Source organism: Netta rufina (genome assembly GCF_964035555.1).
Source record: "Netta rufina genome assembly, chromosome: 3".
NCBI lineage: Eukaryota > Metazoa > Chordata > Aves > Anseriformes > Anatidae > Netta > Netta rufina.
Window position 1 is genome coordinate 81,789,647 of NC_140125.1, and position 26,805 is coordinate 81,816,451.

A 26,805-nucleotide genomic window follows, 5' to 3' on the forward strand; every position below is an offset into this window, starting at 1 on the left:
GCGTTATTGGAAACATTTACTGAACGAGTCACTAGATGCTGGTTTTGCTATGAGGAAGACAGACAATGATGTAAACACCTAATAATAAAAGTTCATGTCTGATACAGAGATAAGTACAGTCATTGCTCAAATGGTTTAGAAGCAGGATACATCTCCAGCAAAACACAGGCTAACCGATCAATAAATGTTATTACTAAATGTCATGAAATTATAAATACTGAATGAATTATGTGGAAAATCATTTTCAATCTTCATTCAAAAACAATGCTAATATTTACTTAGGTATCGAATAAACAGACAGCAGAATCCTAGCTTATTCCTACTGACGTGTCAGTGAGTTAACTGTCACTGATTCTTGGAGTGTAAACACAAAAAACTCATCAGATCAATGTTCACTAACGTGTACTTCTTAATCTGTATAGAGAGCAGTCAAATTTCACGCTGAAAATTCATTTCTTTCCTGCCATTCCATTTGACACTGAGCAGATAATCAATTATAATTTGTTTCAGATTTTGAACTAATACTTACAAAACTTATGGAAAGATAAAATTGACATAGAAAACAGAGAAAAAAGAGACTACTTGTCTGAAGAATAAGAGATCTTGTCAGAAACAAGAATTAGGATTAATTGAAGAATCGCCAGAAAGAAGATATTGCTGCAGAGATGTCATCTAATACAGCACAGTAAATCACATGCCAGTCATGAGCACAAAACCAGTAGCAGAAGAGATTGCAGTGTTGACATTATTGGGCTTTACCTTTTCTGAAACATCTTCCCTTGGGAAGAGACTAATTTTTATTTTTATAGTTTGCCTTTTAAAAGAAAACTATTGTTAAAAAAAATCTTATCAATTTGGGTTTGCTATTATGAAAGAACACTGTGGAAAAGGAATGCCTGCCTGCATTTTTCAGATGAGTGAGAAGGCAGCAGGACGATCTGACGTCCAACTCGATGCCCTGCATGACTCATCCCATGATGCTGGGCTGAATGCTCCAGTCTCCACAAACCCTTGCTGACTCACCTTTTTCTAACTGAAACTGGTTAATAGTGAAATTAATTCACCTGTACTTTTATAGAATAACTAGTCTTAATCAAGGTAAACAGATAGAAATCTTACTAGAATAATATTTCCATGAAAGTCCAATTTTTTTAAATTTTTTTTAAACATCCGGTTCATTTCAGAGTAGATTGAGTTTAAAATTTATCTCAAACCTATGTTTTGGTGCCTTATATTTAACTTTTATTAAAAAAATAAATTAATTAATAAGAAGCACGACACCACCACATACCACAGTACGTTGTTTCCCTTACATCACTTCTAAAAATACATCATGTCTTACACAAACCATGACCTCCTTTCTTTTCCTTTCCAATTAGAAAGCTTTGATCTGCCATACACTGGGTAAATGGAATTCTATATTTCAAGTGCTGGGAAAAAGAAACTAAACATTTGAGATTTGTTCATCTTGGCTCAGTCTTTTTAAAATAGAAGCTGTTTTCCAATTTTTACTTTTTCAGAACACTGTCTAAAACAATTCAGTACCATATATCAATGCTTTAACCTTACTTAGATCTCAACAGCTGTCATCTTAACTGAGATGGACACAAATATCTTTTCACTTCACAGGAAAGACAGAGACTAAATTATAAATAAGATCACAAATTTCAAAAATGCCTTCAGTTTCATCTTGATCTGAGAGCTTACTCGTTAGAGGATAAAAAGAGCAGCGTGCCTCAGCTTCCGACTGTACTCTGCCCAATTTCAAAACAGACCTTCAAATTTTCATGGGATTCATACTTATTGACCTAGTCAACTTGAAGTATTAGCTTGTGATCCAGACATCGACCCCCTTTCTCAAGTAAAAGAAAAAAGGAATGCTCAGATGAGAACTTGAATAGCTGTCCATCTCAGGTCTGTGACAAATGCTTTAAGAACATTTTTATTTTATATATGCCTATGTATAAATGACATTCGGAAATCTGCGACTGCAGCTTTTATTTTTATTTTAATGCTGTTTTGATAGATGGTTATCAGCACCTTCAATAAATCTAAGAGTGCAAATTTTTGAATACTGTAAGTTAGGCCCTAAAAATCATGAGATAAGAAGAAAAAACACAATTTAGTTTTCTTTTACTTGCTTCCCAGTTTGATGTTCAAATCTGTAATTTTTCTATTCTACAACTATGAGAGATGAGCATTATCTTTCTTATAAAAGCTGAGATTAAAATAAATCTAAGTAGCTTTACAAGGAATGGTATATAAGAAAAGTTGGCATTGCTTAATCTTCTTGGGGCAAAAGAAAAGAAAGACTTCTTTTTTCAAGAGATTGTCCTTTCCACAAATGATGAGGTCTCCTTCCTTCCATGAGAAGTAGTTTTCTCCTTTTTTTTTTTTTTTTTTTTTTTTTTTAACCACCTACCTCTCATAGTTAGCATGCAGCAACCTAGACAGTGACCAGGAAAAGCAGGGGATGGAGCAAACCCACATTGGGATAATTTGCATTCCCAGACAGTTTGGGATCCAGTAAGTGCCAAAGAACCCTTAAGTTATGCAATAGGTAAATTAGAGCTAACAAGCCTACAAAACAATTAAGTAATTACATAAACAGCCTTTTTTTGTTCATTTTTTTCAAAGCAGCACTTACCTGCACACTTGGTTCTGGTGATGAGCGGTGGTCCTGGCTGTCCAGTCCCACCTTCGCCTGGTCTGGTGAGCAGGACCCGAATCTCATATTCAGTGTCTGGGTCCAAATGCCAGAGTTTGTAGGTTGGTGCATTGACAGCATGGGTTTCGGTCCAGGTCCCAGATGTCATTCGGTACTCCACTTCTTTCAGAATAATGGGTCCATCACCAATGATTGAATTTGCATTCAGCTGAATTAGCAAGTATGTCGGCCCCACGCCCAGCAACTGTGGGGGTGCTATTGGCCGAGGCGGCTCTGTATGGGAGACAAAAAAAAAGTCAGTGCTAAAACAAAAGCTGGAAAAGCCATTAAGAGAAGGGCTCTTCCCATAGAAAGTTGTCAGATTTTAGTCAGCAAGGATTTAAAAATTTGAAAGCAAAATCAAACTGACATCAAGAGAAGAGCTGAGGAGGATTTCAGCTGATGGAAGCAAGTTGTGTGCTGCTGTTATCTGACCAACATTACTTTTTCCATTTGAACGTCTCAGTTTAAGACCCAAAAATCTTAATCTGATTTATATATTCCTATTTTATAACACATTTTCTGAAAAAATCTGGGTTCACGATCATTTATATAATTCTCTATGGCAATAATTTGAATTTCAGAAATAGAGTTTCTGACACATAACTGACTTTCTTTTATTGACAGAAGCCATGTACACACTACCCATAAAGAAACGGTTGCAATAGTTGATAACGCTGACCCTAAAAATCAGTATCACTGCACTTCATTTGAAGTCTGTCAGATGCAGTCAGGATGAAAGATACAGCTACCCATTACAGGCCTTCAGAATATTCAGCACTGAGCAAAACTGCAAAAACATATATCATTATTTTACTCCTAAATAGCTTACTGCTGACTTAGAAATTCAAAGAAGTAGGATGCACATTGCCTTTTGTCTTCCTCTGTTCTAATCACCTTCCACCCAAACATTTCAAAATAGCAGCAAAGTGGAAAGGTAGCAACAGACCAAATGGGAAGGTGAGGTCTCCTTTACCCTGAGAAACGTGTACGTAAAGTAGCACAGTGTCTAAGCATGATTTATTTTAAGAAACAATCACAAGCAACATGCACTTTTCTAATAAAATGAATCCACTGATAAACACGGAAGGTTCATTTTCATTCCAGATGGCTCATATTTCAACTAATTTGTTTCAGTTAATTAGGCAACAATGCTAAATTCAATGCACACAGGGGTTTCACACAGCAGCGATGCAGAAATAACAGCGTGGCAACTCTGAGCAGGTAGAGGGACCTCACAGCCAGTACATCAGAAATAACATTGAGCCCCAGACCAGAAGACTTCCCTAGGCCTGGGCCCTTCTGATCACTAATGTACTTGCACCTCTGCCCAAGAGAAGTTAGTACATGGAAACACTGCACATGTTCTGCCTCCAGGAATGACCCCATCAATGTCACTTAGCACGTGAAGAGTAATGATCAAGAAGGCTTGCAGCAGTTTCCCCTCCAGATACAACAATCAGCTCCCAACAGAGAATCTACCAGCTCTGCAAGTAACTGAGTTTCCCGCATTTTGCCACAAAATGATTTCTTGCAGTTTTTTGTTTTTTTTTTTTAAAACATTATCTGCGTATCAACCCACTCAGTTTGGAGACAAGGAACTTGTGAATACACCATAATGGCCACAAGTGGATCTTGTCTTCTTCTGGAGTGAAAAGGTGAATACTCCAAGGTGTCCCAACTCCTGCTTCAGCATATACAAAACCCTGGAAAGTATCTCAATTAATTATTAACAAGTTTCACCCTGTTCTGGCAAGAAAAGTGAGTATCAACTAATTCAGATCCCTACCTGCATCAAAGCTCAGAAATGCAACCAGGCTTAATGAGGGCAGTTTATTTGCTGTGGAACTAACACAGTAAATGTCAAACTAATGAATTCTAAGGTCAGTGTATATTACAGCAGAAAACATAAATGTTGATGAGCATGATACACTACCAGCTCCAAGTTATAAACCCCTAAAACACAAAGCTATGTTTAGAAGTATATACTTTGATTAAGAGCACGATTATTACAAATAAAACCTCACATTAATGAGACTAATATACCACTGCATATTAAATTTTTATGTTAAGAGGTAAAGCATATTCTTATATTAGCATATGCATTTTGTTTTTAAGCTCTTGAGGACAAGGAGACTTATTTATATAGTCTCTCCCTGTTCCAATAAATTATGCATGAATTTTAATCAGTTAGCAAATGAACAAGTAATTGTTCTGCAGCATTATTAATATTCTTCATAATACAATATACTATCAGAAGCAGAGGTGTGGTGCAACCAGAAATCCCAAAAGCACACTAAGTATCAACTGAAGCGTGCAATCCCAATATACCAGATAAACTTTTCTGATGTTACCCAATTAACTTCCTATTAATTATTCTCATTTGTTATTCTATAACCAGATCCATCAAATATTCTCCAATTATAATTTCAAATTACATAATTTCCCTTCGTATATACAGTAACTTGAAACTTTTATAGGTTAAAAATTACCATTAATAACTAAAAGACAGAACAAAGCCAGTATTAGTTTTGCTTACCATTTCCATGGCAACTATCTCACATACACAACACTACTCTATCAGTGGGGTTTTAAACACAATGTACATCCTTCAAGAAGTGATGTTGCTGTTTTTTTCACTCTAGTAATCTGGGTCTACAAATAAACAACACAGTTTTGGAGTGTCTTAAGAAGACAGTTTGTCAAGACTGAAAAACCTCTTATATTAGGTATGGGAATAAAAAGAAGAAAAAAAAAAAAAAAAAAAAAGAGGTAACCTCAAAGGAAAATCACTTCTGGAACTTCGGTCTGCTTTCTAAACAGCCTAAAATGTCTGCTTGAGTCCAGGAAAGTGAAAATGATGGAACCTGGATCAGAGGTAGCACTGCTGCAAGATGGAAGTATTAGCAAATCACTGCCCTACTCTCTGCCCTGCGTGGCTCTGGCTAGGCTGGCTGGCTGCAGATGGCCACTACGGAAAATGCTTCTGGGGGCTTTCAGTCACCCACCCTGGCAGTCAGACCATGCAACACAGTGGGCTCCTTCTGCCCTGGTCATTGCAACCAAATCAAAGAATCTTACCCTTAATTTCTGTCCACTCAACCCAACCAACTCCCCCAGTTATTATGAGCAGGTACTGAAGTATCTTGACAGCTAAGGCACAGGGTATTCCTAGTAAAGAGCTTTCACTGAGCACAGTTCCACTTTTCCTGACCACGAACCTTCTCTGAACAGCCATAAGGACTCTAAACAATGTTTGACAAAACACATTTCAACCCATGGACAGCTTATTAACTCATCAGTAGAATCACTGTTTCCAGAGGTATTTAAAAACACAAATGCCAAACAGTATGAACAAAGACCTTGCACGGTGTGTTTTCTTCCTTTGATAAACCCAAACCTTAGAATCCCTTTTCCAGTGGGTCTGGTTTAATTACAAACTCACATTCTGACAATATTTTTAAGCCACTGCTTACAGGCAGTAAATCTGATGAAATCCCTTCCATTTTGCATGGCCACTAACATCTCTGCAAGACTATGTAAAAAGAGCGCTTCTACATCTACAACACATTAAAGAAATGAAAGTATTTTTATGCATAGCATTTTGCAGTATTTGGACAGTTCTGCTTTTGACATAAAATGCCCACAGCTAAGTTAATCAAAAATTAAGACTGACATTTCATCAGTACAAAGTTCCCGTTCTGCTGAGCTACTAGCAGTACATTATGCTCACATCAGTATGTGTATGACATTATAGATTAAGCGTACTGTAATATGTAGGCACCAATGATTAGAATAAGCATGCAGCATCAACCCCAGCTCTAAGTCCTCCTACAGTTAAACTGTTGTGTCATACTCTTAATAAAAAATATTGTATGCAAATAATTACATATTTATTGACAGAAAAAAAAGCAAACAACCAAAAATGTCATGAGGGTTGTTAATATACTAACTAGTATACACGAAAACTCTCTACATTCCCAAGTAACACGTGTACCATGTTGTTTAATATTATTTATTAAATAGTGGCAATAGGCTACATGCTCCTCCAATACTAAATACTGCTTACAGTTAAAATAAATGAAGACTTTTGTTAGTATCTTAGTGATAAGCATATACTGTTAGTAATCAATTCACAGCAGGAAAAAAATAAAATCAAGCCCAAATGGAATCCTAGTGGTTGTTCCACTCGGGAGGAAAAGTTGACACTGGATGCATTTTGATAAAATCCTACTTATTTACATGAAGTTATGTTTCTATCACAACAGATCACCTCCTTGCTCACAGTAGCAGGGTCTGGAGATAAGGGAGGGAAAGGCCTTCCCCACACAGTCCAAACATTGAAGACACGTCGATGCTTTCATTCTTGCAATTCTCCATTCCACACCCCCCTTACACAGAGCCTCCCCACACTAATATCCTGCAGGCTTCCTCTGCTCATGTGCTGGCTGTGCCTTTACTCTGGTGATGCCACGTCCAGTCTTCTTTGCCAAACAGCTTACACACAGCCATGCAGCTGGTATGATGATGGGCATCAATACTTTAACTCAATGCAAACAACAGGGATTAACCATAAAAAACTTAAGTTATACAATTACATCAGAACAAACTATTTGTTTATTAAATGAAGCCCAACATCAGGCTCATGCCTCCAGAAATTAAAATCGGTACGGCTTAACTACACCACAAAGTGACAAGAAAGTAAGTCAAAAGAATCCAAATTTCTTGCAAAATTTGTCACAATTCAAAGAAACAAGCAAACAGAAAAATCAACAGAAATACAGTTAATACAGGATGCTTCATGCTACACACGGGGATGCTGCAGCAGAAGACCCAGAGCCAGAAGAACACATGGAAGCAGGCTGCCAATTCCCTGTGACAGCAACACTGCTTCGATGCTCTTTCTGCACTGGAAGATTACACACAGTTTTAGGATTCACACATTCTCAAGAAATATTGGAAAACTGAAGAACATGTTTCTTGAGAAGTTGGAGAAAATGTATGGAATTCAGCAGAAAGTACTAGCAGTCAAGTGCTTGCAGGGAAATATGGGAAATACAATTCTTGGTCTTAAAAGCTGGTTAATCCAACAGGGAAAAAATAAAATAATAATAATAATAATAAAATTAGCAATAAGCAATGACCAAAAGCTTAAACTCAAATATGGTATTAAACCCCAAATTGAACAGTGAGCATAACAAGTGAAGAACAATAACTGGTGATATTGTAGGAAATTCTGCAGTCTCTGAGTGTTTTCTGTCAAGGCTGAATGATTTCTAATAAAATACACACTACAGAAAAAAATGGAAGACAATAACAATACATAAGTCTCCAAAAAAGTACAACTGAATGAAATTACACGTTCATTAACTGGTCATAAAATGAGCTATGAAAAATCTAACTGTAAAAAAAAAAAAAAAAAAAAAAAAAGGAGAATATCTGCAGAAACATTCATTTATTTTTTAAAAAAACATTCCATATGTGGCATGTATTTCCTATGAAAGAGAAATATTTTCATTGAACTTCCCCAAATGGTTATGAAGTACTGCTCTGTAAAAAAATAAATAAAAAATCAGAATCTAAGAAAATAATATTTTGGATTTATAGCTGGCTGTCTTCTAAACTGACAGCTGTCTGAGAAGATCTCTTGCCCTCAGTGCCAACAAACGCTGCACTAACACTGCACTTTTACAAACAGAAGGCTTTGTCAAGTAGGGGGAGAAACATTACAGAAAGCAATACTTGCTTGATGAGAAAGTCTTCTACTCAGTTTGAAAACAAACAAAAAAAGCAGGGCACTGAGGGATCCCCAGCTGAAAGCACAGACCTGACCAACAGCAGAACTATCAACAAACTAAGAATCTCAGAAAACCAATAGATTTATTTTTAAATTTCCAACAAGATCTCACGTTTTCACTTTTTCTGCATGACAGGCCACACTCACAACTCAGCCTGTCACCTAGTTATACGTGCCATCCCTAGTGAGTAGTTAAGTCCTTAATGTTTTTGCTGTCTCATGCAGAAGACACAAAAAGCCCAACAGCCAGTGCAGCAGAGACTGCCCGGCACGCTGAAGACAGCAAGTTTGTTAGCAGCAGCTGAGTGCTCTGCCGAGCCGAGAAGAGATGCATCTGAAAAACATCAGAATAACTGAGCAGGCACACAAGCAAGCCTTCAGTTGCTCTGGTGTTGCCTATGGAACATGGAGAGGCTGGAGTGAAAGGCAGCTGTCGCACTCTCTTTTTTGCCCAAGGATTATACTCCTGTCTACCACCTTCCTACCTGAAAAGCCAGGCAGACTGTACTGGTTATACTCTCACAGCTCAACACAAGCTGCCACCACCCATCCAAATGTACCTTGGTCCTGTCCCACCCTGAAGGATACCCAGGCACGGTGGTGCCAGCCAGCACCAAGCCATGCTTTGGTCCTGAGCCTCACCTTGGAAGCCACCCTGGCAGTCAAAACCAGGCTTCAGCAGGATGAGCTCAGCAGTGGGCAGCACATGTTACACAGGCTGCAGGAGGGGACACTTGCTTAAAGTAGCTCAAACCACCAAAATAACTCACAGACACCTCAGAGGTTTTAAATCACTTCCTCTACTCAAAGACCAAATGCTAGTTGTAGATTCATACAATAAAAATCATGCCAGCTGCAAGCCCTCTGCAGGTTCCACAAGCCTTGTAGATTCTTCAGGCTTTAAAGAATATTTCTCTAAGCCATTTTTTAACTTCTCTGTTCACAAAATCCTTTAGAACTTTTATAACTTTTTTTTTCCTCCCCCCAGTGGTCAAAAACTTCTTGCTCCATCAAGTTAAACTAATTTTATCAAATGCTTTGTTTTTCTACTTTTTTTTTTTCTTTTTCTTTTTCCCATGATCAAAAAGCTTATATTGCAAAGTGGACAACTTAGAGAAAGCAGTTACTTTGAGTTCCCACTGTTTATGCAGGTTAACAACATCTCCCGCCATAAATACCCTGAAGAGAAGGATGCAAAGATGTTGTTGGCAAATTACTGACTTTAACATACTATACCATAAAATGATTGAATTAAATCATATTGATTTTTTTTTACAGGTAAATATTCAAAATTGCCACGAGTCTCCCTTTATATTTAAAAAAAAAAAAAAAAATCAAAGAAAAAAAAATCAAAAGATAACTCAAAATTATCCCAGAGGCTGTCCTGTGACCAAGTGCTTCATGGAGAGACTTGAACAGTTTGTGATCTAGCATTCTGCCACAAAGCTCTTTTCTTTTTGCAAAGAAAAAAGCTTTTTTTCCTCCCATTTTCATCTAAACAATGTTTCTCATGCAATGTCTATGACTCTGGAAATATTCTCTCTGGGACTTTAAAACACAATTTATCACAACCGTCCATTATCTAGCACCAGTTGCTTGCCCTGAAGTTGATACCCAATACCTACAAAAAGTTAGCATTTAATTAAAAGTTAGTTGTCTGGAGCAAAAGAACTCATTCTGAGCAATAGTTCAGTGACTAGGTTGCATCAAGTGATTTACCCAACTCACCTAAGAGAGCCTGTAAGATCCTTTTCATTGCCTTTTCATTACTTGGAATTGAAAAACTGAAAAGGATCTATTTTAAACAAACATTCAAAATAAATATCTGTGACAGAGTAAGATTTGGGATATTACATATAGAATCAGTTAGCAAGGGAGAAACAACAAACAAATGAAGAACTGAACAGTGAGCTCACAAAACCAGGTTAGTTAGGATACTGACGTATTTCAATGTAATATCATCTTTAATTTTGAGGCTGCAAATGGCAATACTATGTCACACGTTCACCTTGAACGATTTCCTTTGGAGCACCTGCCTAATATATCACAATTATGTATTAAGTACCACAATGTCTGCAAGCTCATACAGCTGAAATGTATTTTATATAAGTGATGTATCAGTTACTGACCACCCGAAGTGCTGAAATAAGAATTATTTCAACAGTGGAAACTGCTAACTTCTGCATAGTGATTTCATATCCTATGCATCACTGTGCCATTTTATTCACCTTGATTTGAAACACCACTGCACTCATTTTATTATCTTCCTTTAAATAAAGGAACAGTGTGCAGCTTTAGCATTGTCAGCAGAAACTGTAAACAAGGTTAAGCTCATACTCAGCTTACACATAAAAAAAAAGTCTTTCTAAAAATTGGAGCATGTCATCCCTTTACACAACTTACCAACAGAACACATGCCTATTTATTGAATGATAGTAGGTCATGCTACTCTGGGAATCAATTAGAAGAGTACAGCATATTTTGTCAAAAAGATTGCATTGGGCTAAAGACATTCAGTACAAGTCTGCCAGAAAAATGAATACACGTAAGAAAAACTAAGAAAAACTGGCACCTGTAATGAGAAGACATTTAAATCTTTTTTTTTTTTTTTTTTTTTTTTTTTTTAAATCACTCAGTATAAATGAGTCAGCCATAGGGAATGTCTCAGGCAAAGACTTGATCACAATTACTTCATTATCCACATGAAACAGTAATTCCCTTGAGATCTCAACATTGAGATTATTGTTGGAAAGAATTATTTTATCTACTTCATTGTCAGGAAACAGCAGGTTAAGAATAAAATTGAATGCCTTCTTCAAAAATTGGAACCTCCCAAGAAAGAATTGCTTTTGACTCTACAAAGCTTTGTAATGGGATATTTGACAATATTGCATTCTGCATGCAGATTCACATGCTGTGGATGAAGAGGAGTAAAACCAGAGATTAGGGAAGGAGTGCCTGAAAAATGACAAAATATTCTTTTAGGAACTCCAGGATTTACTTCTAGATACTTAGGTAGATAGGGAGAATAATATTTTTCTCTTTCTTCCTTCTTCTCAACTACTTGATGACATATACGTATAATTTTAATTTCCCACCTGAGCTGGCATAACTGCTACTGTGAAGATTTTTGCAAAGATTGTTTATTTCTTGATGCTGGTCATCCTCACATTTAACTGCCTAAACAACACATGGGGCAGCTACTCTTGAAGGTGTCTATGCTGGACAAAAGTCATAGTGGCATATTTACAAACAATCAAGACTTCAAACACCTCCAATAAAAACAGAGCATTTCTGTAGAGTTATGACCTACTAGCTCTATGCCTCTATCAAATATAAAGTTTACAAACAAAACAAAAACCACCCAGGACTCCTGGAACTCAGGGAAAGACATCAACTCTACCAGCATAAGACTGATATTAACTACTAGAAATTATCTGCATGCAGTCAAGCTGTATTTCTTCTGTAAGGTAGAGCTCCCCTTTTTAAGAGGGAGCAGCTTTGGGCACAGGTGACGTGACTTTGCCCCTGGGAGACTTGCACTCCCCTGCCTGCCCTCTCACCCTCCTGGTGTGTTTGCCATTTGTGGAAGAGTCCATCCAGTTTCCCTTTGGAAGATGCATGACACCAGGCCAGAGCTAATCCAAAATTTTATCAGCTTTCCTGCATGCCTTTTAAATGACAGAGAAAAATGTTTTACATGCTGTTGGGACAATATGATGGCCAGGCAGAATTCAAAACCGTACCATGCTCTTTAAGTTCAATGAGCTGTATACATCATTGTACCAGAAGGGAACTGAAATATAAAATACTTGCAGCTGAGAGGAATAGCTGACATGGCTTTGGTTTGCAAGCATTTACAGTTTTATTTAATAGCAATTATAGAAACTTCAAGCATGTAAAAGGTGAACCATGCTTTTCTGACCTTCCTAATCCTCCCCATTCTCTGTAATAAACCTGCTCACCTGGCACCTGAGATACTATGAGTATTGACAGAATTGTTCACTGCCATTTTATACCTTTTTGAGGTTTTGTATGTGAAACCAAATGCCTGCACACTTACAGGGTCACCTTCCAAATTGTGTCCTTGAGGCCGCTCCTGCCCCAGTCTTGCATTGCTCTCCCTAAACTCATCTGCCCAGCAGCACTGTGGGGCCCACCCAAACAGCCCCAATCTCTCATTCATTGTCTCTAAGTCCTTCTGTTGCTGGTTATTTCACCCACCAAACACAGGAAGCTATGTGTTTTAAAGACCAATTTTACCATAAGAATTAATTCCAACCTGGACTTTAACACACGGAGGTGGGAGAAGGAAGAAAGGAAAGCAGCACACATACCATCTTAAGGAGGCAAGGTACACTGAGACCCTTATGTGGACAGAGCGGACAGAGATGAACTTAAAAACTTCCTCCTCGGACTGGCAGGGTATCTATGAATACCTGCAGAGCAGGATAAATACTCTCTCTCTTCTACAAAGTTCTTTCTCAGGTATCCCATTTCTTAGACCTTAAAAGCTTTCTGTCAGCACTTGAATACTATTATCAAAAGAAAAAATGGATACACTTCAGTATATGGGTTACAGAAGAGTGATTATTTAGAGATTTTGTGTGTGCTCAGACTATTCAAGTCTAAGGAAAAAAAAAGACAGAATCCATCACTTTTGCGCAAATGTTTTTGATGGACTGTTTCCTTGCTCAAATCCCTCTATTTCTATTCATAACCTTTACCAAGATACATTTAGATGTTCCCACCAGCAATGTCTTCACATTTCTTATCACAGCATGCCCAAATATTTCTTGCCAAAAGTGCCAGAAGGCAGCCCACTGGAATGACGGAGAAGGGGGCTAATTATAGGAGGCACTGAGACACTTACCTCTATCTTTACAACAAACGAGCAGAAACCAAAAGGGAGACCCACATAGATGTGAATTACGCTTCATGTAATGCCTACCTGAACAGACAACCCTTCTCCTCAACTTCCCACCATCAGTGTTGCTTACAGTGCTACTTTATATCCAAGGCTTAAAGCTGATCTTTTTGTGGGGAGGGAGGGCACACAGTGGTTTCCTGCTTTTTGAAGTCCCTGTAGCAACTCCCAGTGGATTGAGATAAAAGCAAGAGTCAGCACAGAAGCAGCAGTGAGAGCACAAGTCCAGGTGCTTGGGAGAGAGGAGAAGGGGACTGAGGACTGAGACCGCCTGTTCAGCAGGTGCTGGACATTAGATATGCTTAGCTTTATCATGAAAGCCTCCTTCAAAGGGCAGCAGGGGGAGAAAGGCAAAAAGAACCAACATCCTTGCCATGGCACTTAGATGGGAATAACCACCTATGAAGTAAAGAGAATAGATATGAAAGCAGTTGTACATCTTTCTCATTGCCAAATGGATTTCATCTGTGATTAAAAGCCTGGAAGAGCTTTCTAGAAAAACAGAACAGAAGAAAAATCCTCACTGCTTGTGCATGCTAACAAAAAACATTCTTTCTTAACAGAATGAATAAAACGTAGTGATTCATTAAAAGTTTTGAAAATGCAGCATTGTAAAATAGAAAGAAAAAATGTTGTGATAAAATTCATTTCATTTATACCAGAAGAACAATTTCACTCTGAAAGGTTAAGTTGGTTGTGGGATTTATTTTTTGATGTTGCAACAAAAATGGGGAATGAGAATATTTGCCTTTGAAAGAGACAGCAAAACATTAGGTTAATAGAAATAGAGCAGTCTTTTGACCTAAAAAGTATCTAGACTGGTTTTACTGGGACATTTTACTAATCTACATTTCAGATGGACTGTTCTGGCATCAAAGAGTTTGAAAATGTAGAATTGTCAAGACCAACAGAATTGCTGCGAAGAAGGCATCTTCTACTTAAATTGATACCCAATGAATGGAACCCCAAATTCACTACAAGGCATAAAAGCACAGACAGCTTTAAAGTGAATATGTGCATTAGATGAGTTGGATTATAAAATCATGTTTTGAGGAATAGCTCTTTCAAGCTTTCTATAAGTTGACAGTATCACGGTCATCTTTATCATAGTTGCAACAAAGATTCAGAGTATGAATATGACAAAAAGTTAACAACCATTTAATCTGGAAGAGCAATTCCTTGAGCGTATACTAACAGAGTCTAAATTTTACATCTTATTTCTATTGACACAGACATTTGCTTTTCTGTAGTTATACTTATATGATTAGTATGACCACTTACAGCAGGAAAAATCTGACTAGTAACTCACCGAGTGTCTTTCTGGTCTTGTATGAAATAGACTCATTCAATCTCAACCTAATTGGACTATCAATAAAAGCTAGCTCAAGTGTCTGTAAAACTACACCACAACTAATCCATAATACTAGATGTTCACCTATAATGAATTAAGAGATACCTGTACCGTAAGATAGAAGTTGCATGCCATTTATATATGTGCACATATTATACATGCATACACACTGCTTATATTTTATACAACAATAACTGCCACCAAAGAAAGCTTATTAAGTGAACTGAAGTAGCTGTGACATTGCATTAAAACAGTTTGCAAGATTTTGCAAGATTTAATGGAGAAGGGAAAGCATTTCATTTCTATTTTAAGAGTGTAATGCAGGTACGTGATAACAGGAGATCCCAAATGCCCAGGTAATAGCAGTGTTTACATGAAGGTCTTAGCAAAATTATGCCTGTCTTTGTCACCTCCTTTTAGCATTTCACATAAAGCAAGAGACCCTCTAGGGTGTTCTACCACAGAATATCACAGTGCAGCTCTGACACAGCATCACCAGTGCCACTGTACTCATACCTCAGCATGACTGCCTTCCAACACCACTGCAAGGGGAGTTCAGACTGGGTTTTTAAATACAGTTTGGACACCACCTAATTGAGAGACGGAACACCTTGCATTGGAGTTTGCTGAAATACTCCCTCAGAACAAACGATTAACATGATGATAGGGCACTGAGGAAGACTTGACTCTCAAATTCAGTCTCCATTTCTACCAGGTGGGAGGAAGTGGTAGCACTCTTGTTAAATGCCATCTTCATCACCTGAGAAGCACAATCCTGAACACCCCTCCAGACCTGCCTATTTATGACTAGATTGCAAAAATATCAGTGAAGGGCACACATCAGTAACTGGAATCATGGAAACTACTGAGCAGGGCAGAGCTCTACATGGTGGAAAAGACATGATCCAAGAGCAATATTGTGACATGGCTAAAACAAACAAACAAACAAAAAAACCAAACAATCACACGTCAGAGATAGTAGGATTCAATTTTTCTCTGCCTTTTCCAAAACAGCAAATATAGGTCATCAAGTGAAGATATTAGAAGGCAGGTTCAAAAATAAATAAAGGAAGGGGTCTTCATGCTTAAGCCAGTAGTCTCATATCCATGTGGTGCTGTGGACAACAGAAGGTTACCCCTTCCTAATTCAACAAAGCACAGCAGGCTCAGGAACTCACCATTGCTGAAAGGAATCAGACACTAACGGTGTATCAAGGGGAATGCCATGTATGCTTATTATGCAGCTTGTCCTCTCTCTCCTGGCAGTTCCTTCGGGAGGAATCCTTGGATGGACCCACTGAGATTGTGCATTGCTGTGCTCCTGCTTTCAGTTATTTAAATCACTATTTAAATCCAGTGTTCGTCAGGACAGGAATTTTGACACCAAATGACTAAGCTGAAGATATGGATACAAAATATGGGGCAATAAAATGATCATTTCTATACACTGCACTAATTCGTGCAACTGAGTATGAATCACAGCTTTAATATCCAAAATAAAATATCCTTATATTTAATAGTCTAGTTAACAAATTTTGTTCATTTTTTGGTACCATATTTTAACTGCTTTACACAATCTTACTAAATTTCTGATGAGTAAACCTGAGAAAGTAACAGCTTCTTATTCTTCTACTGCATTTCTTGAATCTTGAATGTGTTAATCAACATCTCTTCAGGCTGCACTAGCACACTGAAAGTTCAGTAACGACACTTGTGTATTCACATATGAAAGACAAACAAAATCAACCACACTACAGAAATAATGCAGAGAAAAAAAAATTACTAGAGCAGAAATTGGATGGTACAAGCTTTCTTTTCCAAACACATGATCTACTGTTAATAATATAGTTTGTAATAATATACTCTATTATGGAGATTGCTACCTTGAAAGATTGCACAAGCAAACTATGTTATTTATTAAATTCAGATTGCCTGTGCATACAGACATTTTGTCTAAGACTGTGTTCAGGTGGTTCTGTATGTTGAACCAAGCTGCTCAGAGCACATTTCAGTAGTACCTGGAGACAAAAATAAACCAGATACTACTGTATTACCAGGTAAACAAATAGGAACAGTGCATTTTAAAAGCCCTAACATTTCATCTAAGTGTCAGTAACAAATGCATGTAACCATGGGGAAAAAATGTTGCATAGTTTTTAGCTCTTTTGGCCATGTTACACAAAGTAACACTTTTTTGGGTGTTTTAAATAGTGCTTTTCATGAAGACAAAGGAAATCATGACTCTTCCTGTCAGAGACCAAAATCCTGCTTCAAGCTTCTGATGTTCGAGAGTTCTTTTTTTTCTTTTTTTTTTTTTTTTTTTTTTTTTTTTTTTTTTTTTTTTACATAACTGAAAGCACCAAGGAACTTCCCTCGTGTGACTTACTACACTTCTTACAAACACGGTTTCAGAAAAAGAAGTGCCGTGAACTCAGCCTGAGGACTGGTGAAGTTGCCTCACTCAACTCTACTTAGGCTGCCTAGCCTAGATCCAAACAACAATCTCAACTGCTTTAAGGAACGCCTCCATGTGGTATTCACCCTCCTCCTCATCACGTAATGGGAAAGCCAAATTAGGTTTACTGAAACATTCTGAATAGGTACACATAATTTTTTTCCAACCATAACAACCTACTACACAGTATTTTGACATTTAAAAAAAAAATCCCCTGACTCTTTCCCTCCTTATTTAGAACAGCATTTCCTTCCAAAATTCACTTACTTTGACTTAAGACTTAAAACATTTTGGCTGCTGAATTGAAAAGCCAGCTATTGGCTAGATGAGCATCTCTCAGTCCTCTCTGAGGGCACACTGCCACAGCCTGTTTTCCCACCTTCTGAGGCACATTCAGGTGCAACTACTTCTGTGTAGCACCCATATCCAGCCTGTGAAAATTCAGAGGCTATGTGACCCTAAGCACAAAGCCAATTGTGGCTTTTTCTCCATACCTTAAATAATCTCCACATACCTTTCTCAGGGCCATGCAAGTGCAGGAAACCTATTTCATACTCAACTTTAGTTACAGCCAAGAATATAGAAGCCCCGTAAACCAATCTCACAGACACATATTTTATACCTTCTTAAGTACGGACGCTTAGAAATTGAAAACAGAACTCCACATACAAAAATCTGTCTTTTCCTTGTGAATCAAAGAGGCTAGATAGGCTGAAGTTTGGGTTGGATTTGCTGTCAGGGAGAGGATGGGGTGGGGAGGGGATGGAGAAAAACACTCAATAAAAATTAAGAGATGGTTAAGCTAAGAAATTGAAAAATCCATCCAAATTTAGCAAATAGCAGAAATAAAAATGTTTACATTTGCATTTCCAAAACAACATTTTTTGTTTTGACTTTTCAGTCCAATCTCATGTGGGTCATCAGATAACAATATGGGCACTCAGAAGATATTTCAGAATTCTCTCTATAGAGCAGTGACTTTTTCTTTCTTCCTCTCTTCCTCCCTTTCTTCCTTCCTTTCCTAAGGAAATAAAGAAATTCCTAAGAAGTTCCACATCCATTCCTCTCATTCCTGAACGGTACTGAGAATCTGAGCAAACACTTTCTACTTGCCAGGACAGTGCCTTAGCTTACATGCCCTTGGATTCTTGGAAATGTCTTTACATCCCCCTTTTTGAAGCTGAAATGTTTTCTTCAACACACTCATGAAGTGTGTTGCATATGCCTACCTGGAAGGTCAGGAAGAACATGTGGTTCTTAATCACGGCTCCAATTACTGCAGCAATTACTGCACTGTAGTGGCAATATTTCATGAATAGATCTATAGAGCATATCTTGTTTTCCTTACGATACTAAAGAACTAGGGAATAAAAAAGCAAATGAAGACAAAGTCGATAAATACAAAGAAGAGCATGCGATGGAGAGAATCTCTCATGCACTCTAAATCAGTATAATCAGACAGGAATAATATCCCTCTGAGGAATTTCATGACCATATCATCTCAATTCGCAGTACCAGACAAGAAGTTAGATAAGACATCAGTGATTATTAGGAACAGAACACAAAAGAAAGTGTAACAGCTTATGCCACAGTGTAAACCCATCATGTTTTCACATCTTTAAGAAAAGATGGAGATCTGGTTTTCCCATTTCCTGCTGGATGAGCTAGGAGATGAGACATAGAAAAGACCAAAGAGAAGTTATCAGAGTCCTAGGACAACTTCCGTATGTAGAAATAGTAAATAAATCTGGATTGTTCAAGACGGAAGAATGATGGATGACGGAATACATGCTACAGGTATATGAAATGACATGGAGCACGAAAAAGATGAATGTGCAATTAATCGCTATTTCTTGCAGTGAAAAATGATTGTATATAACTATTTGATGAAAAAGAGTGGCCTGATGCTTTCTGAACATAGGGAAGGACTTCCTTCCATCCAAAACTCAAGCTAACTGTGGAAATTCAATGCTGCAGGATGATGGGCAAACCCACAATTTCAAAATGATCTGACAAATTCATAGAAGGTGCGCAGGGATGTTGTGCACAAATGTAGATACCCTGGCTTGAGAAATCTTAAGCTGCAGATTGAGATATTATGACAAAATACAAAGGGAGAAGAGTGTCACTCACTACATGCCTCCCCCATTCTTGCATCTTCCCCTAAGGTTATATACTAAAATAAGTAGATTTTATGGCCCAGTATTAGTGTTTTCTTATGTTGTTATCATGTTCTCCAAAGGAAAAAACAACAAACAAACAAACAAACAAAAACCACACACATAGCAGTGGTCAAATTACTAACTGAATGTTGGAAAAAGAGCACCCCCACCTCCCCCCATAAAACTATAAATGTTCCAAACTTCCTTCGCTTTCAGGTCGTGAATGGTGCTTCACTACATAGTTACATTTCCTTTCAATTTTACTATAAATGATCAAGTTTTCTTTTTTCTGATGCTTGAATGGAAAGCTTTTGGTTCAAAATAAAAGCTATTTTGCAGATCTAAAGCAGTATAAGAAAAATACTTGAAAAGAGATTTGTTTTCTGCATATTTACATCCCTGAATGGTTAATGTAATACAGAGGTAGTAAGAGCATACTTGCATTGCATCTATACTAAGTCATCCCACATACATAATATATACGAAAAACTTTCTCTTATCCTATCATCCCTTTAATGTTTGTGGTGCGGAAATAAACAGCTATGGTAAACAAAGTCGGCAGGTAAAATAGCTTGCATGAACTTTAACTCTTCCTTTTACTGAAGGCCAATCCATGAGTACTGCTGGGGCTTAGAATTGTTAAATATCTTAAAGGAAGATAAAATTACCACTTGTCTACACAGCCTCTCCTGCCAAGGCAAAATGTTTTGCCCTGCTGTCATCCTTTGTTTCACAGTCAGAATAAACAGTTCCCCCACTGGTAAGTATTCTAACCCTGTGGTGTATATACTTTTGTTGGCCTGAATTATTTATCATTTCTTTCTCTGCAACACATAAAAGAAAAAATGTGTAATGGAAAGGGGCCAGTAACACCGTTGAAGCTCAAAGTAACCCTTGAAAATGTTAAACCAACCCAGATATTTCCTCTTTGTCATGTTATTTAATACCTTGAGGAAAAATTAGATAAAGTATTCCTGCTCATGTCCTATGTCATTTATACCATATATTAGCTCACTGTAAAAAAACAAACAAACAAACAAACAAACAAACAAAACATACACACACTTCTACCTAAGTGTCTTTAGTCTCGCCCTTACCTCAGTCCAGGTTCATACTCCTTTGCTCTTCAGCATAATACTTTTAGCTTTGTGTTGCCTCTTCTCTTCTCTTTTGAATTATGAATACCATAAAAATGCTTTCTGGTTGCCTCCCTCCTTTCAAATGTCAGTCTCTTCAAGTAACTTAATTACTTCTAATACCACAACCAGTCACTTTTTCTTCAGCAGAAGGATATTTTTATTTCAGACTCAACAAATCATTTAGGAAGTGTGCATTTTTCCACACTTTCTTTTTCCTTTTTCAGGTTTAGTTAAGATGAAATTTTCAAGTACACTTCATAGCAGTGTAGTAATGTGTCCACAGTTATCTTTTTACTCATATGTTACTACTGTGGCATAACAACTACACAGACATGATTGTTTTTGCACACTTCAATTACACAAATCACACTAGCTTACTTCATTAGGATATTGTGGAAAAGACACTCTAAATGTAATTGAATTAATTTGAGTGATTATTATTCCAAATTTGAATTGAACGTTCAGTTTGAGACTTTTTTTAACATTCTTTCCTTGATTTTTTTTTTTCATAGATTCTCTCCTCTTCCATGTGAAAGCACAACCTTTCCTTTTCTTAACAATCCAAAGATAAGGTTTATTGTGCATTTTACTATACAGGGCTGGATAATGGTTATCTCCTCTACTAGGAGAATATAATGTGAGTTTGAGGGAGCACACTAGTATATCCTACCAGCCCCTCTCTGTTGTATAAACTCCTCTAAACACGTGTTCATAAAAATAAGCTAAAAAAAAAACAAAACACAACATAACACCAAGACAGTGGCATTTATCTAAAGAAACATTCCATACCATATTTCCATGTAGGCACGAAGATTTTTGCAGTTTAGTGTAATCCGCTTGCAAAGCAGACATAGGATGTGGTTTCACATTGTAGCTAAACCAATCTGAAGGTGACCACATCATCGAGGGAGTGAACCACCCTAGTCTTTTCAGCTTTTGCAGACCAGTTGCAGGAACAGCACATTGCTGGGAGTGGTAGAAGGAAAGGAGAAAGAAGTATGGCCATGCCTCTTGGTGCTCCTGCTGTATGTAACACCAGACACCAATGCACACACATCAGGTCTCCTCTGCACCCCAAAGTCCTGAGTCCAAACAGGATTCTTGCCACTAGAGGATCACTTTAATAATTCCCTTACATTCCTGGAAACCCAGAATCCTGTGAAATTTTTAAATTGCACACAGGAATTCCACAAGTTCTTCTAAGCAAGTGATAAATCCTTGCAAGTTTCAGTAGAGAAACCTCAGGTGGCAAAACCCCAAAAGATCTGGAAGTGCAGGAAATGCAAGGACTGAACTGACACATGCAGGAAACAGACTGTAGGTACCTGGTCCATTAATTTCTGTTAATTGCCTGAGAGCTCAACTGAGTTTCATCGTTTGCTTCCACTTGGCATCTGCTTAGTCAGTTGGCCAGAAGGCTGTCTTTTTGCTGAAATATAGTTCATCTTAATTATTAGAAGTCCTAATGGTGCAAATGTCTTAGGGAACAGAGTCTCCTCAATAAAGTGACAGTTTTCACCTACCACATACTGTTTGGCACACTCTTTTTCTTCTTTTTAAATGTAAGCAGTAGCAGCTGTACAAAATGTTCACCTTCAAAGCAAGAACACTCTCCTCCTTTCACGATGCATGTTTTACCACATTCTTTTTCTAGCCTGGAAGCGTCAACATACCATTAAATTCCTTTTTATTCATTTATTTTAAAAATAAATAGTAATAGCATTTGGTCAAAATGAAACATCAAGTAAGCCAGTCTTCTCCGTCTGCTACTCCAGCAAGTTGTTTGGTGAACTTCTTGAAACAGACACTTGGCTTGGCCTGAATAAAGCCAACCTGTACTTCCTCAATCGACTTTTTAACCTAAGTAAAGTACTTTGTTTCTAATTGTAAAAATGTCACTGATAACAAGGGTAATTTGCAGGGAAAAGAAGTGTCACTAGAGCATAATTTTTTCTGTTGCAAAGTCCACATACTTAGAGGTCAAGTATTTGAGAAGTTCCCAAGAAAAATAAAACCCGTGAAATATTTCTTTAGGCAACCACGTTGAATGAAAAATACAAGAGAAAGGTCAAAGACATTCCTGAAATGGCATTAAGAAATAGTTGAAGTTAAAGAATTTAAGCAGTTAAAAAAAAAAAAAAAAAAAAAAAAAAAGGTGGGGGCAGGTTCTCACATGGGACAATGACAGATTTCAAGAAAGACACAAGTCCAAAGCCTAAATGCCTAAATTCAAACTATATCTTAAACATGTCAAACATGTCTGCAGCTAGCCAGAATGTTGGCACAGTCTAATCTTGTACTTGAAGAGCCCAATTAAATTCCCTTTTAGGTTTCCCTTCGGAAAAAGACTCAGTTCCTACAAAGACAGAGTTTTTAACCACTTTTCAATTAGTTTGATGCCATTTATTGGCACATGCAACCCAACAGCATTTTCTCTGCTCCACTGATAATAGCAGTAACCAGCAGGTAGGACACAAAAGATGGGTAAGTTAAATCACACTGTAGAAAGTATTGCAGAAATACTGATAGCATGATTGCAAGCATGTTTTTTGTTTGCTTGGTTGCTGGCTTTTTTCTTTTTCAGAATTGCCTACCAGCTTCTTGGAACATATGCCAGGTTTCGCCTAAGTAAAAGCAAAATGGAGAAAAACATCAGAGACAAGGACTCTGGTTTATGTACTGTCAAAATGCTGAGTACCACTAATGTCATCCAAGTTGCTTTAATTTGTTCAAGAGCTGAGCAGGAACTGTTGCTTCAGTCATTATTACGCTTGGGAAGACTGTGCTGGCTTTCCTCACTCTTCTGTTTTCACACTCCACAGAAGTCTGTAGGGGTTGGTTTGAGGACACTGAAAGGTGATGTGCAGAGATGCTGCTTTTCTTCTGCCCATATTCTGATCTCTTGCCTTTCCCATTGCCCTGCACTGATGTGAGGTAGGGGGGACTGGTCTAGGAAAGGGTCAAAAAGACATAGAAAAACTATGTTTCTGGCTGGTTTTCAAGGTGAACACTGTACTCTATAGGATGATGCATGTCATCCTATAGAGTATATATGATGCATGCCCCCCAGGGAAGTGGTCACTGCACCGAGCCTGGCTGAATTTAAGAAGAGATTGGACTGTGCACTTAGTCACATGGTCTGAACTTTTGGGTAGACCTGTGCGGTGTCAAGAGTTGGACTTGATGATCCTTAAGGGTCCCTTCCAACTCAGGATATTCTATGATTCTATGATTCTATGATGTCTTCAACTGCGGTAACACCTGAGATCGCTCCTCATCCTCAGGTAGTTCATTCAGGATGACCAAGAGCTGTTCTGTGTATGTCCAAAGGAAGGACTGTGCCACCACCCCACATATGAAAAAAACACAAAAACAAAACCCACGACCACTGTACCCACTTGTCTGGGCATGCACGGTAGCCAGCATTTAGCAGTGCTTCACACACTGCCAAACAGCAGCTCCTTTCTATACACAACAAAGGCAAGTGGAAAACACTGCCATGGCCTGTAGGTGCAACCCATATATTGTCAGCTTGACACCATGAGTGTATCTTGTTTTCTCTAGGACACGCAAGTCATCTAGCCCAAGAGAAGTGGAAAGCTGAAGCATTAGTCAAGACATTTCTATCTGCTGTCAACACATTTCCAAGTCAGAGTAAAGTTCAAAGAAAGCACTGAAAGTCATGAGATTGCAACCTCAATTTTTAAGCCTAAAAGAAGCACTCTCTGTTTGCTCACATCTCCATTCAGAAGCAACAGCCTTTTCAACTCCATTTTAAAAAATACCAGAACAGACAAAAACCTTATATTACCATGAGGATAACAACGTAAGAATAAAATGGATTTTTCACATACATTGTGAACTGCAACTTCACGTTGAATAAAAGAAATCAGAGAAAAAAAGGCTTAACAGTTAATGCATACTAGCTAACAAAATAGAGCAGATAATCAATATAATACATGAATCTTGATTTCCTCAGGAAATGAGTAAGCTAGTCTATAGACATCGTTACAAAAAAACACATGTGGCATTGACACTTTGTAGTAGCCTGCCTTGTGTCCACAGACAAGTACAATTCCATATGGCATTTGGGAACTACCACAAAACATATTACATGGAGCAAAAATCGAATAAAACACTCGAACATTTAAATGAAACATCCTGCAGAAACATTCCTTACAGAAGTTCTGAGATGCTTGGAAATTTCAAATAAAGCTTATATTCAGTTGCGTTGTAAACCATTTATTTGGAGAAAAATTGAAAATATTTCTAAAAGAATTAAAAATATTTTACTGTTATTTATTCATTCAAATTAAGTAATATAAGCTAAATTGGGATGATCACTCTCAACACCACAAACCCTCATTGGGCATAGTTCCTTCTTTATGAGCCTTGAACCAACATCATGCAAAGTCTGAGCCTTTCAGATCAAATTGGTTAGGAACATATTGTGTACTTGAGTCCTGCTCTCTTGGATGATAACGGGAATGTATAAAGTTGATTGTTGAGAGATTTACCTCACCATCTCTCCTAATCATTTTTATTAGACTCTTAGATTTCCGATACAGGTCACTTCCAGGCAATTTTGAATTCAAAAAATGTACTTTCACTTTAACACTAACATTGTTCAATTAAGTTTATCTCAGTTTAGTTCACAAGCCTATTTGAGAAAATTTCCTCTTTTATCATCAGAAAAAAACAATTAGTTCTTACCATGATCAATTCAGATGTCAACTTGGACGGCAGACTCAAAATGTTTGACACTCAAAATGTTTGACAGTAAAAGATATGCCACCATTTTTAGAAGTTAAATGGGCAATAAAAAGGTCCTGAACAACTAATATGAAATGTTACCAGTGAGGTCCTGGACACAAAATAGTTTTCCAAAAAGGATCACACAAAGATAAGGCAAGAGCTGAAGATTCAAACTTCATTATTAACACAAGAGTTTTCCCCCCTCCTCTTGGGGGGTGCTGGGAAGGGCACAGACTCTGCCACGAGTAGCATACATGGACTTGGGAAGCAGAAACACATTTATTTTCCTCATACCACTCCTTAAATCTTCTCTAAGACCTGCCTGCTTGCAATCTCCTATCGGTCTCAGTGTCAACTTCTCCAGTAAACCAGCACATCCAAATTCAACTCAGCATCTCAGCAGGAAGAAATCTTTCTTTCTGCATGTAGCTAAGCCTCCCCTCTTCTTCAGGAAAGATGGATATATTTCTCACTATTTTCTACATATAATTCTGCAAACATACTATCTTCCAGCACTTAACGCTGTAGGATAATCATGTTCCAACTTCAGCTATGAATTATTAAATAGACAAATATTTGAAACTCTTTAGGAAAGAAGAAGAAAAAAAATCTTCTATCCAAACTATTCTGAGTAAACTTTTTGTAATCTCTTCAAAATTATCCTCAAATAACTCCCCCACCAAAATGATTAAAGGTCACTAGTACATTGCAAAGCATATTTTTATTAGATAAATTCCATTATAATTGCAACAACTATTCCAGACACAATTTAGACATAGGATCCAATTATCCATTTCATTTTCATTTACACCTCATGGGCTAGATCATTTATCATGTTTCATGATAATGATCAGAAGGCACATGGAAAGTGATTTCTGGAGGTAACAAATTACCTACCATATTAGCATACCTTACAAGATCCTGTCAACAAGTACTATGCATAAATATGAGGTAATTAAATTTACAATGTGCAAGAGCGTGTGATATGTTGCTTGCCTTTCTAGCAGCTGCCTACAAGTCTGGGTTACTAAACTCAACATACCAGTTTAGTTGCTTAAGTACAGTAATTTAGCTCTTCATAACACATCAGGAATTATTATGCCACTAGAACACCAAAAGGTAGACGGCACGCAGTGGGCTCAAGATCTGGAGATGAATCTCTCATCATCTGGTATTATTGCTTCTTGTCACTGAACCATCCATCATGTTTCCAAGACAGCTTGGAATGATAGCACTGGACCCTCACATTACTGCTCCTTGAACTCTGTCTCATCCATCTTTTGCATCATTCCCCATTTGCAGCTAAGTATCATCACCCCGCTGCAAAACTGAGTGTGAACCTGTAATGCCTTTAACCTGCAGTGCCACTCTAATAGTAATTGATTTCTTTTTATTGCAGAGACTGTTTTCAGTAAGACCGTGTATGGCTGCTGAAGCGGGGAGATGGTCAGACCAGTACCACACTGCAGGCATCTTGTGTCTTTCAGGAATATGACCCATTTCCAAGGAAAT

At 37.7% G+C, this 26,805-nt stretch overlaps 1 protein-coding gene across 2 annotated transcripts in view; it reads right to left on the reverse strand.

The window, feature by feature from the left end:
- PTPRK (protein tyrosine phosphatase receptor type K) overlaps positions 1-26,805 on the reverse strand; it is a gene marked incomplete at both ends in the record, with an annotated part of 412,874 nt that overhangs the window by 173,783 nt on the left and 212,286 nt on the right. For both annotated transcript variants that reach the window (XM_084283862.1, XM_084283861.1), the window contains one exon: positions 2,648-2,941. In XM_084283862.1, coding sequence (XP_084139988.1) covers positions 2,648-2,941 — 294 coding nt within the window. The remainder of the gene's footprint in view (positions 1-2,647; positions 2,942-26,805) is intronic.